General features: G+C 36.9%; 1 protein-coding gene across 1 annotated transcript; it reads left to right on the top strand.

Moving 5' to 3' along the window:
* The first annotated feature begins 839 nt into the window (after positions 1-839).
* bckdha (branched chain keto acid dehydrogenase E1 subunit alpha) lies at positions 840-14,681 on the top strand. Its single transcript, XM_061972356.2, has 8 exons — positions 840-1,140; positions 6,909-7,085; positions 7,147-7,233; positions 7,295-7,403; positions 7,472-7,633; positions 10,361-10,567; positions 10,639-10,780; positions 14,174-14,681. Exons 1-8 carry the CDS (start codon positions 1,021-1,023, stop codon positions 14,514-14,516), a joined length of 1,347 nt encoding a protein of 448 aa, XP_061828340.1. The 5' UTR covers positions 840-1,020; the 3' UTR covers positions 14,517-14,681.
* Positions 14,682-15,713: the final 1,032 nt, after the last annotated feature.

Raw genomic sequence — 15,713 nt, 5'->3', positions numbered from 1 at the left:
ATAATAATGTAACGTTAGGTAATTACAGTACTCCCACCTACATTCCTCTGGGACATTTGTATTAGATCTTTTAAGCAGGTGTTTTTTGTTTACATTGTTATTGCCTTCTGGTTAGCTAATGTTTGCCCTGCAGGTAATAGTCACTTTTCCACCCCTTTATATATTAGGTATAGTTGTAAGTAAAAAAAAAAAGGTCAAAGACAAAGCTATTCGATTTCTTGTGAGTATATACACTTCACTGCCGATGTGGGGGGGCGCCACCTAAAATCTTGCCTAGGGCGCCAGATTGGTTAGGGCCGGGCCTGATGTGTGCTTACGGACTGTATCCCTGCAGACTATATATAATGTAGGAACCAGAATATTAATAGAATATTAATAACAGAAAGAAACAACCATTTTGTGTGAATTAATGTGAATGAGTGTAAATGCGAGTTTTTTTGGGTTGGTGCACTAATTGTAAATGTATCTTGTGTTTTTTTATGTTGATTTAATAAAAATAAAGAATAAAAATAAAAACAATGATACAAAAACCGATCATTTCCGATATTACATTTTAAAGCATTTATCGGCCGATAATATCTCTACTCAAAATAATAAAATAACAGTACACAGATCCAGTTACAATAATAGAAAGGAAAAAGAAAATTCTCAAATAATAAAATAGTACACAGATCGAGTTACAAAAAAAAAAGGAAAATAAATAAATAAAATAAAATAACAGTACACAGATCCAGTTACAGAACATACGCAGATCCAGTTACAATAAAAGAAATGAAAAAGGGAAAGAGAAAAAAAAAAAAAAAAAAGTGATGCTCGATTCATTTGTTTTATTTTGAAGGTTCACGTCGCTTCCGTTGCCGTGCACGTCTCTGTGCTACGTAGAGTTATTCGACTTGTCCCAAATTCGCGTTGAAACGTGATAAATATTTTGTCCCGGTCGGGTTTCAAATATTTGTCATCACCGGCGTGCAACGTCTGCGACGAGCCAGCGGGCGAACGAAGAGCGCAAGGACGGTTGCAATGGCGACTGTTGGCAGTAGTTTTGTGAACAAAATGTATAAGTTGTGTTTCCACGCCGCACGGCGGACGACAGGACGTACAGGATGGAGGCTGCTTCAACACAGAACATTTAGAGTCAATGTAAGTCCAGTCAAATGTCTTTTTTTATGCTTTGTAGCGTCGCTTTGCTCGCACCGTCGAAGGTCGAGTTAGCATGAAGAAGAATGTTGTGATGTGGACACACCGGAAGTACTATATAAACCAGCGAAAAATGGGATTAAAACTAGCGAAATATGTGATTGAAGCGTATAGTTTGCAGAATAAAGCAATCGGGTGCATGATTAAGATGTAAACATGTGGAAAAATAAGGGTAACTTTATTAGAGCCTTGGTGCATTCTCCCAAATAACGTGTTGCCTTTACTGACATTTCAAGTCTCGCGATGCTTCGTGACCCCGTTAGTTTAGCGACGACCTCGCAATAATAAGTTGATTTTGTGCAGCACAGCAGCAAAACAAACACAATAGTCGGTTTAGGCTGTTTTGGGAGCTATCATAGAATGCTCGCTTGTGATTGGTCGAGTAATGTGGGCGCGTCCCAAAACTTAACCTCTGACTAAAACACAATACTGGAAAATTCCCGCGAAAATGTTGATGGGCCTGCTCTCTGTTCTCTGAACTGCTCGCAATAAAAACTAGTGGGAACTTGGAATCAATTAGCATACTAACCCCTAAATGGCAGCAACTATCAAAATCCATGATTTTTAGGATCATACAAAGGAAATGAGCATAATGTTAGCTTAAAACGTTAGCATGCTAATTTAGAAGTAGTTTGCATACTTGTAGGATAAAGCCAACTGTCAAAAAAACATGATTTTTAAGTTTAAACAAATAGCATAAAACAAAAAAAGAGAAGTGAACATACTTGTTAGATGGTGCCTCGTATCAAAATCTGTGATTTTTAGGTTCAAACATGTTAAAATGCTTGCACAAAATGTTAGCATGCTAACCATAGGATGAGTTAGCATATTTCTAAGATGTATCACAAACCATGATTTTGAGGTTTAATCATACAAAACTAACAAAAAAGATGGCATCAAACGTTAGCGTGATGACATGAAGGATGGAACGCAGGGAAGGGAAGGAGACAAGCTGTACACAGACTACTTTAAAGCACATGCAGCTATAGTATGGCCGGCTTAATATGTTAGAACCCGAGCTTGACAAGGTAGAACCATAAGTTGACCAGGTAGAACCAAAATTAGCTAAAAGGCTTGCACAAACTGTTAGTATACTAACATAGGATAAGTTAGCATGCTTCTAAGATGGCGCCAACGATCAAAAACCATGATTTATCGCTTGAAACATTCAAAATTAGCAAAAAAAAAGTGTTGTATCTTAGCATGCTTACATAAGATTAGCATGATGACATCGTAAAAGTAAACATACCTCTAAGATAGTGTTAAATATCACAATTCAAGATTTTTATGTTGAAACATACAATATTTGTAAAAAATAGCATATAATGTAAGCATGCTAACATAACATTAGCATGATGACATAGTAAAACTAAACATACCTCTAAGATAGTGTCAAATATCAAAGTGTAAGATTTTATGTTGAAACATACAATATTTGTAAAAAAAGATAGCATAAAATGTAAGCATGCTAACATAACATTAGCATGATGACATAGTAAAAGTAAACATACCTCTAAGATCGTGTTGAATATCAAAATGTTAGATTTTTAGGTTGATTTGTAAAAAAGATATCATAAAATGTAAGCATGCTAACATAACATTAGCATGATGACATAGTAAAAGTAAACATACCTCTAAGATCGTGTTGAATATCAAAATGTTAGATTTTTAGGTTGATTTGTAAAAAAGATATCATAAAATGTTAGCATGCTAACATAACATAAGTATGATGACATAGTAAAAGTAAACATATGTATCTCTAAGATAGTGTTAAATATCAAAACACAAGATTTTTAGGTTGAAACATAAAATATTTGTAAAAAAAAAAAAAGATAGCATAAAATGTAAGCATGCTAACATAACATTAGCATGGTGACATAGTAAAAGTAAACATACCTCTAAGATCGTGTTAAATATCAAAATGTTAGATTTTTAGGTTGATTTGTAAAAAAGATATCATAAAATGTTAGCATGCTAACATAACATTAGCTTGATGACATAGTAAAAGTAAACATACCTCTAAGATCGTGTTAAATATCAAAATGTTACATTTTTAGGTTGATTTGTAAAAAATATATAAAATGTTAGCATGCTAACATAACATTAGCATGATGACATAGTAAAAGTAAACATACGTATCTCTAAGATAGTGTTAAATATCAAAATAGAAGATTTTTAGGTTGAAACATACAATATTTGTAAAAAAAAAAAAACGATAGCATAAAATGTAAGCATGCTAACATAACATTAGCATGATGACATAGTAAAAGTAAACATACCTCTAAGATAGTGTTAAATATTAAAATTCAAGATTTTTAGGTGGAAACATACACGATTTGTAAAAAAAAATACCATAAAATGTAAGCATGCTAACATAGCATTAGCATGATGACATAGTAAAAGTAAACCTACCTCTAAGATAGTGTTAAATATTAAAATTCAAGATTTTTAGGTTGAAACATACAATATTTGTAAAAAAAGATAGCATAAAATGTAAGCATGCTAACATAACATTAGCATGATGACATAGTAAAAGTAAACATACCTCTAAGATAGTGTTAAATATTAAAATTCAAGATTTTTAGGTTGAAACATACAATATTTGTAAAAAAAGATAGCATAAAATGTAAGCATGCTAACATAACATTAGCATGATGACATAGTAAAAGTAAACATATGTATCTCTAAGATAGTGTTAAATATCAAAATACAAGATTTTTAGGTTGAAACATAAAATATTTGTAAAAAAAAAAAAAAAGATAGCATAAAATGTAAGCATGCTAACATAACATTAGCATGATGACATAGTAAAAGTAAACATACCTCTAAGATCGTGTTGAATATCAAAATGTTAGATTTTTAGGTTGATTTGTAAAAAAGATATCATAAAATGTTAGCATGCTAACATAACATTAGCTTGATGACATAGTAAAAGTAAACATACCTCTAAGATCGTGTTAAATATCAAAATGTTACATTTTTAGGTTGATTTGTAAAAAAGATATAAAATGTTAGCATGCTAACATAACATTAGCATGATGACATAGTAAGAGTAAACATACATATCTTTAAGATAGTGTTAAATATCAAAATAGAAGATATTTAGGTTGAAACATACAATATTTGTAAAAAAAAGATAGCATAAAATGTAAGCATGCTAACATAACATTAGCATGATGACATCGTAAAAGTAAACATACCTCTAAGATAGTGTTAAATATTAAAATTCAAGATTTTTAGGTGGAAACATACAATATTTGTAAAAAAAAGATAGCCTAAAATGTAAGCATGCTAACATAACATTAGCATGATGACATCGTAAAAGTAAACATACCTCTAAGATAGTGTTAAATATTCAAATTCAAGATTTTTAGGTGGAAACATACAATATTTGTAAAAAAAGATAGCATAAAATGTAAGCATGCTAACATAACATTAGCATGATGACATAGTAAAAGTAAACATACCTCTAAGATAGTGTTAAATATTAAAATTCAAGATTTTTAGGTGGAAACATACACGATTTGTAAAAAAAAAAATACCATAAAATGTAAGCATGCTAACATAACATTAGCATGATGACATAGTAAAAGTAAACATATGTATCTCTAAGATAGTGTTAAATATCAAAATACAAGATTTTTAGGTTGAAACATAAAATATTTGTAAAAAAAAAAAAAGATAGCATAAAATGTAAGCATGCTAACATAACATTAGCATGATGACATAGTAAAAGTAAACACCTCTAAGATCGTGTTAAATATCAAAATGTTAGATTTTTAGGTTGATTTGTAAAAAAGATATCATAAAATGTTAGCATGCTAACATAACATTAGCTTGATGACATAGTAAAAGTAAACATACCTCTAAGATCGTGTTAAATATCAAAATGTTACATTTTTAGGTTGATTTGTAAAAAAGATATAAAATGTTAGCATGCTAACATAACATTAGCATGATGACATAGTAAAAGTAAACATACGTATCTCTAAGATAGTGTTAAATATCAAAATAGAAGATTTTTAGGTTGAAACATACAATATTTGTAAAAAAAAAAAAAAAAGATAGCATCAAATGTTAGCATGCTAACATAACATTAGCACGATGACATAGTAAAAGTAAACATACCTCTAAGATTGTGCTAAATATCAAAATGTTAGATTTTTAGGTTGATTTGTAAAAAAATATCATAAAATGTGAGCATGCTAACATAGCATTAGCATGATGACATAGTAAAAGTAAACAAACCTCTAAGATAGTGCTAAATATTTGTTTGAAACACACAAAATGAAAAAAAAAAAAAAAGCTAGCATAAAACATTTGCATACTAATGTTAGCATGCTAGCACGTGAGCAGAGGTGGGTAGAGTAGCCAGAAATTGTACTCAAGTAAGAGTACTGTTACTTTAGAGATTTATTACTCAAGTAAAAGTAAGGAGTAGTCACCCAAATATTTACTTGAGTAAAAGTAAAAAGTATGTTGTGAAAAAACTACTCAAGTACTGAGTAACTGATGAGTAACATACACACTCATATATATATATATATATATATATATATATATATATATATATATATATATATATATATATATATATATATATATATATATACATACATACATATACATTGATATATACAGTATATAATTTATATGTATTTATTTAGCTGTTTTTGTTTACATGTTAAAGGGGTTTTAATGAATATACATGCATGTTTAACACATATAGATTCCTTTCTTTCATGAAGACAAGAATATAAGTTGGTGTATTACCTGATTCTGATGACTTGCGTTGATTGTAATCAGACAGTTGTGATGATAACGTCCACGTTTTCAAATGGAGGAGAAGAAAAGTTCCTCCTTTCTGTCTAATACCACATGAAAGTGGTTGGTTTTTGCCATCTTATTTGTCCAGCTTCCATATTCGTTTTTATACACTTTACAAGAAATATATTGGCGTCAAACTCCGTAGCTTGCTAGCTTGTTTGCGCTGGCTTTCGGAGACTCTTGTTTTGAAAGCGCAGGCGCGATGGAGCGGCACTTTTATTGTGAAGACAGGAACGTCCTCATGTGCGGTCAGTCTTTAGGCTTTTGACGGGATGTACGGTTAAAATAAAAAAGTATCTTTTTTCCTTCACACTTTTGATTGATTGATTGGAACTTTTATTATTAGATTGCACAGTACAGTACACATTCCGTACAATTGACCACTAAATGGTAACACCCCAATAAGTTTTTCAACTTGTTTAAGTCAGGTCATGTGACCACCTGGCTCTGTTTGATTGGTCCAGTGACTGCATCTGATTGGTGGAACGAAGTGAAACGTCACCGGTAAGGCAGGCATTTTGAAGGTCTGTCTGACAGACCAAAACAAACAAAGCGTGCATTAACAGATCGATAAAAATTAGTAGCGAGTAGCGAGCTGAATGTAGATAAAAGTAGCGGAGTAAAAGTAGCGTTCCTTCTCTATAAATATACTTAAGTAAAAGTAAAAGTATGTTGCATTAAAACTACTCTTAGAAGTACAATTTATCCCAAAAGTTACTCAAGTAGATGTAACGGAGTAAATGTAGCGCGTTACTACCCACCTCTGCACGTGAGCAGTTAATACAAAAAGTTCTCCAATGTTCCGACATGGTGTTTGCTATATAATGGCTACATTATGACGGCGTCCATCTTGCAAAGGGTAACGCCATAGTTCCTTCCCGCAGGCGGCGTGCAGGCAGCAGCCCTTCGACTCCACGCTGGAGAAGCCTCAGTTTCCCGGGGCCTCGGCCGAGTACGTGGACCACCTGGAGTTCATCGAGCCCAACGTCATCTCGGGCATCCCCGTGTACCGCGTGATGGACCGCCAGGGCAACATCATCGACCCCTCGCAGGACCCTCAGGTAGAGCCCCGCCTCTCGTAAAAAAGCGGAATTCCCGCAAAAAAAGTTTCTTCCCTTTCAGCTCTCCAAAGAAACGGTTCTCAACTTCTACCAGAAGATGACGCTGCTGAACACCATGGACCGCATCCTGTACGAGTCCCAGAGACAGGTAACTTCCTGCTGTGAGCCGGCGCTTGGCGAGATGTTCAGTCATTGGTTGTCCGTGGCAGGGGAGGATTTCCTTCTACATGACCAACTACGGCGAAGAGGGCACGCACATCGGCAGCGCCGCCGCCCTGGACCCCAGCGACATGGTCTTCGGTCAATACCGAGAAGCCGGTCAGTCGGGAAACGACCGTAGCGTTTTGAAAAAAGGGGTTCTCACGCCTTATGCCCCGCCCCCCCAGGTGTGCTGATGTATCGCGGCTTCCCCCTGGACTCCTTCATGGCTCAGTGCTACGCCAACGCAGACGACCTGGGCAAAGGGCGCCAGATGCCCGTCCACTACGGCTCGCGGGATCTCAACTTCGTCACCATTTCGTCTCCGCTGGCCACGCAGATCCCACAAGGTGACAAACTCATTGAAAAGTAGATAATTGATGAGCCTTTTGTCTGATTTTGGGTATTCCTGCACAGTGTTGGGGACACTCAGGAGGGCAGTTGTCTGTTATTTGCCTGATGCGTTGTTTTTTTAATTTTAAATATTAAAAATTAATAAATACAAATAATTTGTAATATATATATATATATATATATATATATATATATATATATATATATATATATATATATATAATTATAATTAAATGGTTACTTGTTTGAGGGAGAGGAAAAAATACATGTTTAATTGTATTTATGGGCTGTATAGAGACGTAGACTTAGACTTTCTTTTTATTGTCATTCAAATTTGAACTTTACAGTACAGATAAGAACGAAATTTTGTTGCATATTTCAAAAATCCTATTAACAAATGCTTAAAAAATGTTTTAAAAATCCCGCAAGGTGACAAACTCATTGAAAAGTACCGTATTTTCCGCACTATAAGGCGCACCTAAAAACCACAAATTTTCTCAAAAGCTAACAGTGCGCCTTATAACCCGGTGCGCTTTATTACGATTAATTTTCATAAAGTTTCGATCTCGCAACTTCGGTAAACAGCCGCCATCTTTTTTCCCGGTAGAACAGGAAGCGCTTCTTCTTCTACGCAAGCAACCGCCAAGGAAAGCACCCGCCCCCATAGAACAGGAAGCGCTTTAAGCAACCACCCGCCCCCGGAAGAAGAAGAAAAAACGCGCGGATATCACCGTACGTTTCATTTCCTGTTTACATCTGTAAAGACCACAAAATGGCTCCTACAAAGGACAAGGATCCGGTTCATAAAAAGACGCAATCTCTCCATCCGCACACGGATTACTACCGTATTTCACAGCAACTGATATTCCTGTGGAACGGGAGCACGTACGGTGAATATTCGCACCACAGGGAATGAGAAGTCGTCCTTCACTGTGGTTCTAGCTTGCCATGCTAATGGCCAGAAACTTCCTCCCATGGTGATATTCAAAAGGAAGACCTTGCCAAAAGAGACCTTTCCAGCCGGCGTCATCATAAAAGCTAACTCGAAGGGATGGATGGATGAAGAAAAGATGAGCGAGTGGTTAAGGGAAGTTTACGCGAAGAGGCCGGGTGGCTTTTTTCACACAGCTCCGAAGGCGAACACACCTTCACTAAGACGGGCAGATAGCGCCGGTCGACATACGCCAACATCTGCCAGTGGATCGTAAATGCCTGGGCAGATAGTTTCGGTCACAACTGTGGTCCGAGCTTTCCGGAAGGCAGGATTCACAGAACTGCTGCACAACAACAGCGACACTGAATCCGATGACTTCGATGAGGCGGAGCCGGCCATTTTTGGATCCCACGCTTGCGCAACTTTTCAATTCGGACACCGAAGACGAAGGATTCGAAGGATTTACGAATGAAGAATAACTTCAGAAGGTGAGCGCTATGTTTATTTTGTGTGTTGTGACATTAACGTTCGAGCAACATTATGTTGCTATTTATTGCTCTACACCATTTTGAATTTTACTATGTTTGTGATTGCACATTTGCGTACATTTTGGGACAGAGTTGTTAGAACGCTGGTTTTCAATATATTATTAAAGTTTGACTGAACTATCTGACTGTTTTTTTGACATTCACTTTAGCGCAGCGTTTTTTTGACATTCACTTTAGCGCAGCGTAGGCGCGGCTTTTAGTCCGGGGCGGCTTATTGGTGGACAAAATTATGAAATATGTAATTCATAGAAGGTGCGGCTAATAATCCGGTGCGCCTTATAGTGCGGAAAATACGGTAATTGAAAGGTAGATCATTGATGAGCCTTTTGTCTGATTCTGGGTATTCCTGCACTGTGTTGGGGACACTGCAGTTGTCTGTGGCTTCATGTCAATATTTGCCCCTACTTATTTGACTGATGCATTGTTTTTTTATTTTAAATTATAAAAAAAATAATATATATATATATATATATATATATATATATATATATATATATATATATATATATATATATATATATAATTAAATGTTTGTGGGTTACTTGTTTGAGGGAGAAAAAAAGAACATTTGACATGTTTAATAGTATTTATGGGCTGTATATGTCAAAAATCCTATTAACAAATGCTTAAATTTTTTTTTTTTAAATCCCACAAGGTGACAAATGCATTAAAAAGTAATTGAAAGGTAGATAATTGATGAGCCTTTTGTCTGATTTTGGGTATTTCTGCACCGTGTTGGGGACACTCAAGAGTGCAGTTGTCTGTGGCTTCATGTCAATATTTGCCTCGACTTATTTGACTGATGCATTGTTTTTGTATTTTAAAATATATTTAAAAAAAAAAAAATATATATATATTTCTTTAAATACAAATATTTATATATTTAAAAAAATATATATATATATACACATATTGTTTTTTAAATTCAATTTATTTATTTAATTATATTAATTTTTTTATGACTGATGCATGTTTAAAACATTTTTTAAATAAAAAACAATATATTTTTTTAAATTTAATGTCATTTTATATATAATTTTTCTGGGTTACTTGTTTGGGAAGAAAAAAAGAGCATTTGTCATGTTTAATTGTATTTATGGGCTGTATATGTCAAAAATTATGTTAAAAAATGAAACAAAAAAAGATCCCGCAATGTGAGTTTGTGCATTAATTTTTTTTTAAAGTGGGCGGGGCTTGCGCCGCACACAGCGAATGACCCTGTGTGATTTCCTGTCCTGCAGCGGTGGGAGCGGCGTACGCCTTCAAGAGAGAGAGCATTAACAGAGCAGTAATTTGCTATTTCGGCGAGGGAGCCGCCAGCGAGGGCGACGCCCACGCCGGCTTCAACTTCTCGGCCACGCTGGAGTGCCCCATCATATTCTTCTGCCGCAACAACGGCTACGCCATCTCCACCCCCACCAACGAGCAGTACCGAGGAGACGGCATCGGTAAGAAGCCTCCACGCCGCCTCCTCGTCTTTCCTCTCACGTCTGCGTTCTGTCCCGGTACCACCGGACAGCCGCTCGCGGGCCGGGGTACGGCATGCTGTCCATCCGCGTGGACGGCAACGACGTCTTCGCCGTCTACAACGCCACCAAGGAAGCTCGCCGCAGAGCCGTGGCGGAGAACCAGCCCTTCCTCATCGAGGCCATGACGTACAGGTGAGTTCTCAGCACAGATGCACCTGTATCGCCTTTTCAGGGCCGATATCACTTGTAGTCAAAGTTATGTAAACATGAATAGTAGACGTCTTGTTTTTAACATTTGTTTTTATATCATCTAAAATATATATATACATAATACATGTCGGTGTTTATCTGTAAATAACAATATATCAATAATACATGTCTTTGTATCTGTAAATAACAATATATCAATAATACATGTCAGTGTTTATCTGTAAATAACAATATATCAATACATGTCAGTGTTTATCTGTAAATAACATCAATAATACATGTCAGTGTTTATCTGTAAATAACATATCAATAATACATGTCGGTTTTTATCTGTAAATAACAATATATCAATAATACATGTCGGTGTTTATCTGTAAATAACAATATCAATAATACATGTCGATGTTTATCTGTAAATAACAATATCAATAATACGTTGCGGTGTTTATCTGTAAATAATATATCAATAATACATGTCGGTGTTTATCTGTAAATAACAATATCAATAATACATCGCGGTGTTTATCTGTAAATAACAATATACTGTATCAATACTGTACATGTCGGTGTTTATCTGTAAATAATAATATATCAATAATACATGTTGGTGTTTATCTGTAAATAACAATATATCAATAATACATGTCGGTGTTTATCTGTAAATAACTATCAATAATACATGTCGGTGTTTATCTGTAAATAACAATATATCAATAATACATGTTGGTGTTTATCTGTAAATAACAATATCAATAATACATCGCGGTGTTTATCTGTAAATAACAATATACTGTATCAATAATACTGTACATGTCAGTGTTTATCTGTAAATAACAATATATCAATAATACATGTTGGTGTTTATCTGTAAATAACATTAATAATACATCGCGGTGTTTATCTGTAAATAACAATATATCAATAATACATGTCTGTGTTTCTGTAAATAACAATATATCAATAATACATGTCGGTGTTTCTGTAAATAATATCAATAATACATGTCGGTGTTTATCTGTAAATAACAATATCAATAATACATGTCGGTGTTTTCTGTAAATAACAATATATCAATAATACATGTTGGTGTTTATCTGTAATTAACAATATCAATAATACATCACGGTGTTTATCTGTAAATAACAATATACTGTATCAATAATACTGTACATGTCAGTGTTTATCTGTAAATAACAATATATCAATAATACATGTTGGTGTTTATCTGTAAATAACATCAATAATACATCGCGGTGTTTATCTGTAAATAACAATATATCAATAATACATGTCTGTGTTTATCTGTAAATAACAATATATCAATAATACATGTTGGTGTTTATCTGTAAATAACAATATCAATAATACATGTCGGTGTTTATCTGTAAATAACAATATCAATAGTACATGTCAGTGTTTATCTGTAAATAACAATATATCAATAATGTGAGTGGGAAGGTGAGAGGGCAGAGAACACCAAGTCGAGCAGCTAGAAGCAGAAGTGGAGCAGGTAAAACTCTAACTTAGACCAGGTAGAACTGGAGCTTATCTAGGCAGAACCCTAAGTTGAGCAGGTACAACCGGAAGTTGAGCACGTAAAACCCAGTTGAGCAGGTAGAACCCTAAGTTGAGCAGGGAGAACCCTAAGTTGAGCAGGGAGAACCCTAACTGGACCAGGTAGAACACCAAGTCGAGCAGCTAGAAGCAGAAGTGGAGCAGGTAAAACCCTAAGTTGAGCAGGTAGAAGCGTAAGTGGAGCAGGTAGAACCCCAAGTGGAGCAGTTAGAACCCCAAGTTGAGCAGGTAGAAGCGTAAGTGGAGCAGGTAGAACACCAAGTGGAGCAGGTAGAACCCTAAGTGAAGCAGTTAGAACCCCAAGTTGAGCAGGGAGAACCGTCAGTTGAGCAGGTAGAAGCGTAAGTGGAGCAGGTAGAACACCTAGTCGAGGAAGTAGAACCCTAAGTGGAGCAGGTAGAAGCGTAAGTTGTGCAGGTAGAAGCGTAAGTGGAGCAGGTTGAAGTTGAGCAGGTAGAAGCGTAAGTAGAGCAGGTAGAAGTGGAGCAGGTATAAGCGTAAGTGGAGCAGGTAGAAGTTGAGCAGGTAGAAGCGTAAGTGGAGCAGGTAGAACCCTAAGTGAAGCAGTTAGAACCCCAAGTTGAGCAGGGAGAACCGTCAGTTGAGCAGGTAGAAGCGTAAGTGCAGCAGGTAGAACACCAAGTCGAGGAAGTAGAACCCTAAGTGGAGCAGGTAGAAGTGGAGCAGGTAGAAGCGTAAGTTGAGCAGGTAGAAGCGTAAGTGGAGCAGGTAGAAGCGTAAGTGGAGCAGGTAGAACACCAAGTCGAGGAAGTAGAACCCTAAGTGGAGCAGGTAGAAGTGGAGCAGGTAGAAGCGTAAGTGGAGCAGGTAGAAGTGGAGCAGGTAGAAGCGTAAGTGGAGCAGGTTGAAGTTGAGCAGGTAGAAGCGTAAGTGGAGCAGGTAGAAGCGTAAGTGGAGCAGGTTGAAGTTGAGCAGGTAGAAGCGTAAGTGGAGCAGGTAGAAGCATTAGTGGAGCAGGTAGAAGCGTAAGTGGAGCAGGTTGAAGTTGAGCAGGTAGAAGCGTAAGTGGAGCAGGTAGAAGCGTAAGTGGAGCAGGTAGAAGTGGAGCAGGTAAAAGCGTTAGTGGAGCAGGTAGAAGCGTTAGTGGAGCAGGTAGAAGCATAAGTGGAGCAGGTGGAAGCGTAAGTGGAGCAGGTTGAAGCGTAAGTGGAGCAGGTAGAAGCGTAAGTGGAGCAGGTAGAAGCGTTAGTGGAGCAGGTAGAAGCGTAAGTGGAGCAGGTAGAAGCGTAAGTGGAGCAGGTAGAAGTGGAGCAGGTAGAAGCGTTAGTGGAGCAGGTAGAAGCGTTAGTGGAGCAGGTAGAAGCATAAGTGGAGCAGGTGGAAGCGTAAGTGGAGCAGGTAGAAGCGTAAGTGGAGCAGGTAGAAGCTAAAGTGGAGCAGGTAGAAGCGTAAGTGGAGCAGGTAGAAGCGTAAGTGGAGCAGGTAGAAGCGTAAGTGGAGCAGGTAGAAGCGTAAGTGGAGCAGGTGGAAGCGTAAGTGGAGCAGGTAGAAGCGTAAGTGGAGCAGGTAGAAGCGTAAGTGGAGCAGGTAGAAGCGTAAGTGGAGCAGGTAGAAGCGTAAGTGGAGCAGGTAGAAGCGTAAGCGGAGCAGGTAGAAGCGTAAGCGGAGCAGGTAGAAGCGTAAGCGGAGCAGGTAGAAGCGTAAGTGGAGCAGGTAGAAGCGTAAGTGGAGCAGGTAGAAGCGTAAGTGGAGCAGGTAGAAGCGTAAGTGGAGCAGGTAGAAGCGTAAGTGGAGCAGGTAGAAGCTTAAGACGTGGCAATAACGAAGTCCTCCCCGCAGGATCGGCCACCACAGCACGAGCGACGACAGCTCGGCGTACCGCTCGGTAGACGAGGTGAACTACTGGGACAAGCAGGACCATCCCATCTCACGCCTGCGCCACTACATGAGCGCGCGGGGCTGGTGGAGCGAGGAGGACGAGAGGAGCTGGCGCAAGGACTCTCGGAAGAGAGTCATGGAGGTGTTTGAGCGTGCGGAGAAGCGTCTGAAGCCCAACCCGGAGCTGCTCTTCAGCGACGTGTACCAGGAGGACACGCCCGCTCTCATCAAGCAGCGCCAGGCTCTCCTGCGCCACCTGCAGCAGTACAAGGAGCACTACCCCCTGGACCTCTACGACCACTGACTTATTAACACTTCCTGTCAGCTCACACTAACATAAACATACTATGTACTGACTTCACACTGTCAAAATTATGTAGATTTTCTGTAAAAAAAAAAATACCAGCATAGTCGCTGGAATTTTACTGTAAAAAATAATAAAAGATGTACCAGTTTTCCTGCACTGTAGAAAATAAAAAGATTTTACAGTAAAAAACTGCCAGAATTTTACTGTAAAAATAAGTTGTACCAGTTTTCCTGCACTGAAGAAAATGAGAATTTACAGTAAAAAAAAAAAAAACCTGCCAGAATTTTACTGTAAAAATAAGAGGTACTGTAAAATAGAAGTCTAGATTTTACACAATAGAAATGGCAGAATTTGTTTGTTTTTTTACTCTGACCTACTGTGCAATTTTCCTGTAAAACTTTGGCACTTGAGCTATCAGTTTGTTACCATAAAATCTAAAGGACCTTTTTTTTTGTGCATCACTGTAAATTTAAATTTTACAGTAAAATTCTGGTTTGTTACCGTAAAATCTACAGTCGTTTTTACAGTTGCGTTACTGTAAATGGAAAAATAGTAGCACAGTTATTTTTACAGTAAAAATCTGGTGTCTGAGTTGGGTTTTAGTTTAAATTACTGTAAATAGAGTCCGGCCGTAATTTTTACTGTAAAATTCTGCGACTAAGCCATTAGATTTTAGAGTAAGGACTTTTGTCAGTGCATTAAAAAATGGTACGGCTGTTATAGTTACTGTAAAACTTTGTCTTCCATTTCTTTCAGTGCGTTACTGTAAATAGAAAAACACTACCACTTATTTTTACAGTAAAATTCTGGAGACCAATCACCTATTTTTTTCCCGCTGTTTTTACAGTGCATTACAGCAAATGGAAAAACGGTAGCACCATTTTCACGGTAAAAATCAAATCAACAATGGTTTAAGTCCAATTTTTTTTTCTTTTAACTGTAAAATTCTGGCTACCAGGTTTTTTCCCAGTGCATTACTGTAAACTACAAAAATAGTACCACTGTCATTTGTACAGTAAAATTCCAGCGGATGAGCTGCCAGTTTTTAACATGAAATTTCCTGTTGTTTTTACAGTGCATTACTGTAAATGGAAAAACGGTAGCGCCATTTTTACGGTAAAAACCTATCAGAATTTGACTATAAAAAAAGTGCTACCAGGTTTCCTGCACTGTAGAAAATAGGATTTTACAGTA

This window comes from Nerophis lumbriciformis, linkage group LG17, assembly GCF_033978685.3.
Source record: "Nerophis lumbriciformis linkage group LG17, RoL_Nlum_v2.1, whole genome shotgun sequence".
Taxonomy (NCBI): Eukaryota; Metazoa; Chordata; class Actinopteri; order Syngnathiformes; family Syngnathidae; genus Nerophis; species Nerophis lumbriciformis.
This window is presented reverse-complemented; position numbering and strand designations above follow the sequence as displayed.

Excerpts from the sequence above, each read along its gene's own strand:
- bckdha (XM_061972356.2), top strand. The coding sequence starts at position 1,021 with ATGGCGACTGTTGGCAGTAGTTTTGTGAACAAAATGTATAAGTTGTGT. Across the intron at positions 7,086-7,146 it reads ACCCCTCGCAGGACCCTCAG|CTCTCCAAAGAAACGGTTCT; the intron begins GTAGAGCCCCGC and ends CTTCCCTTTCAG. Across the intron at positions 7,634-10,360 it reads GGCCACGCAGATCCCACAAG|CGGTGGGAGCGGCGTACGCC; the intron begins GTGACAAACTCA and ends CCTGTCCTGCAG.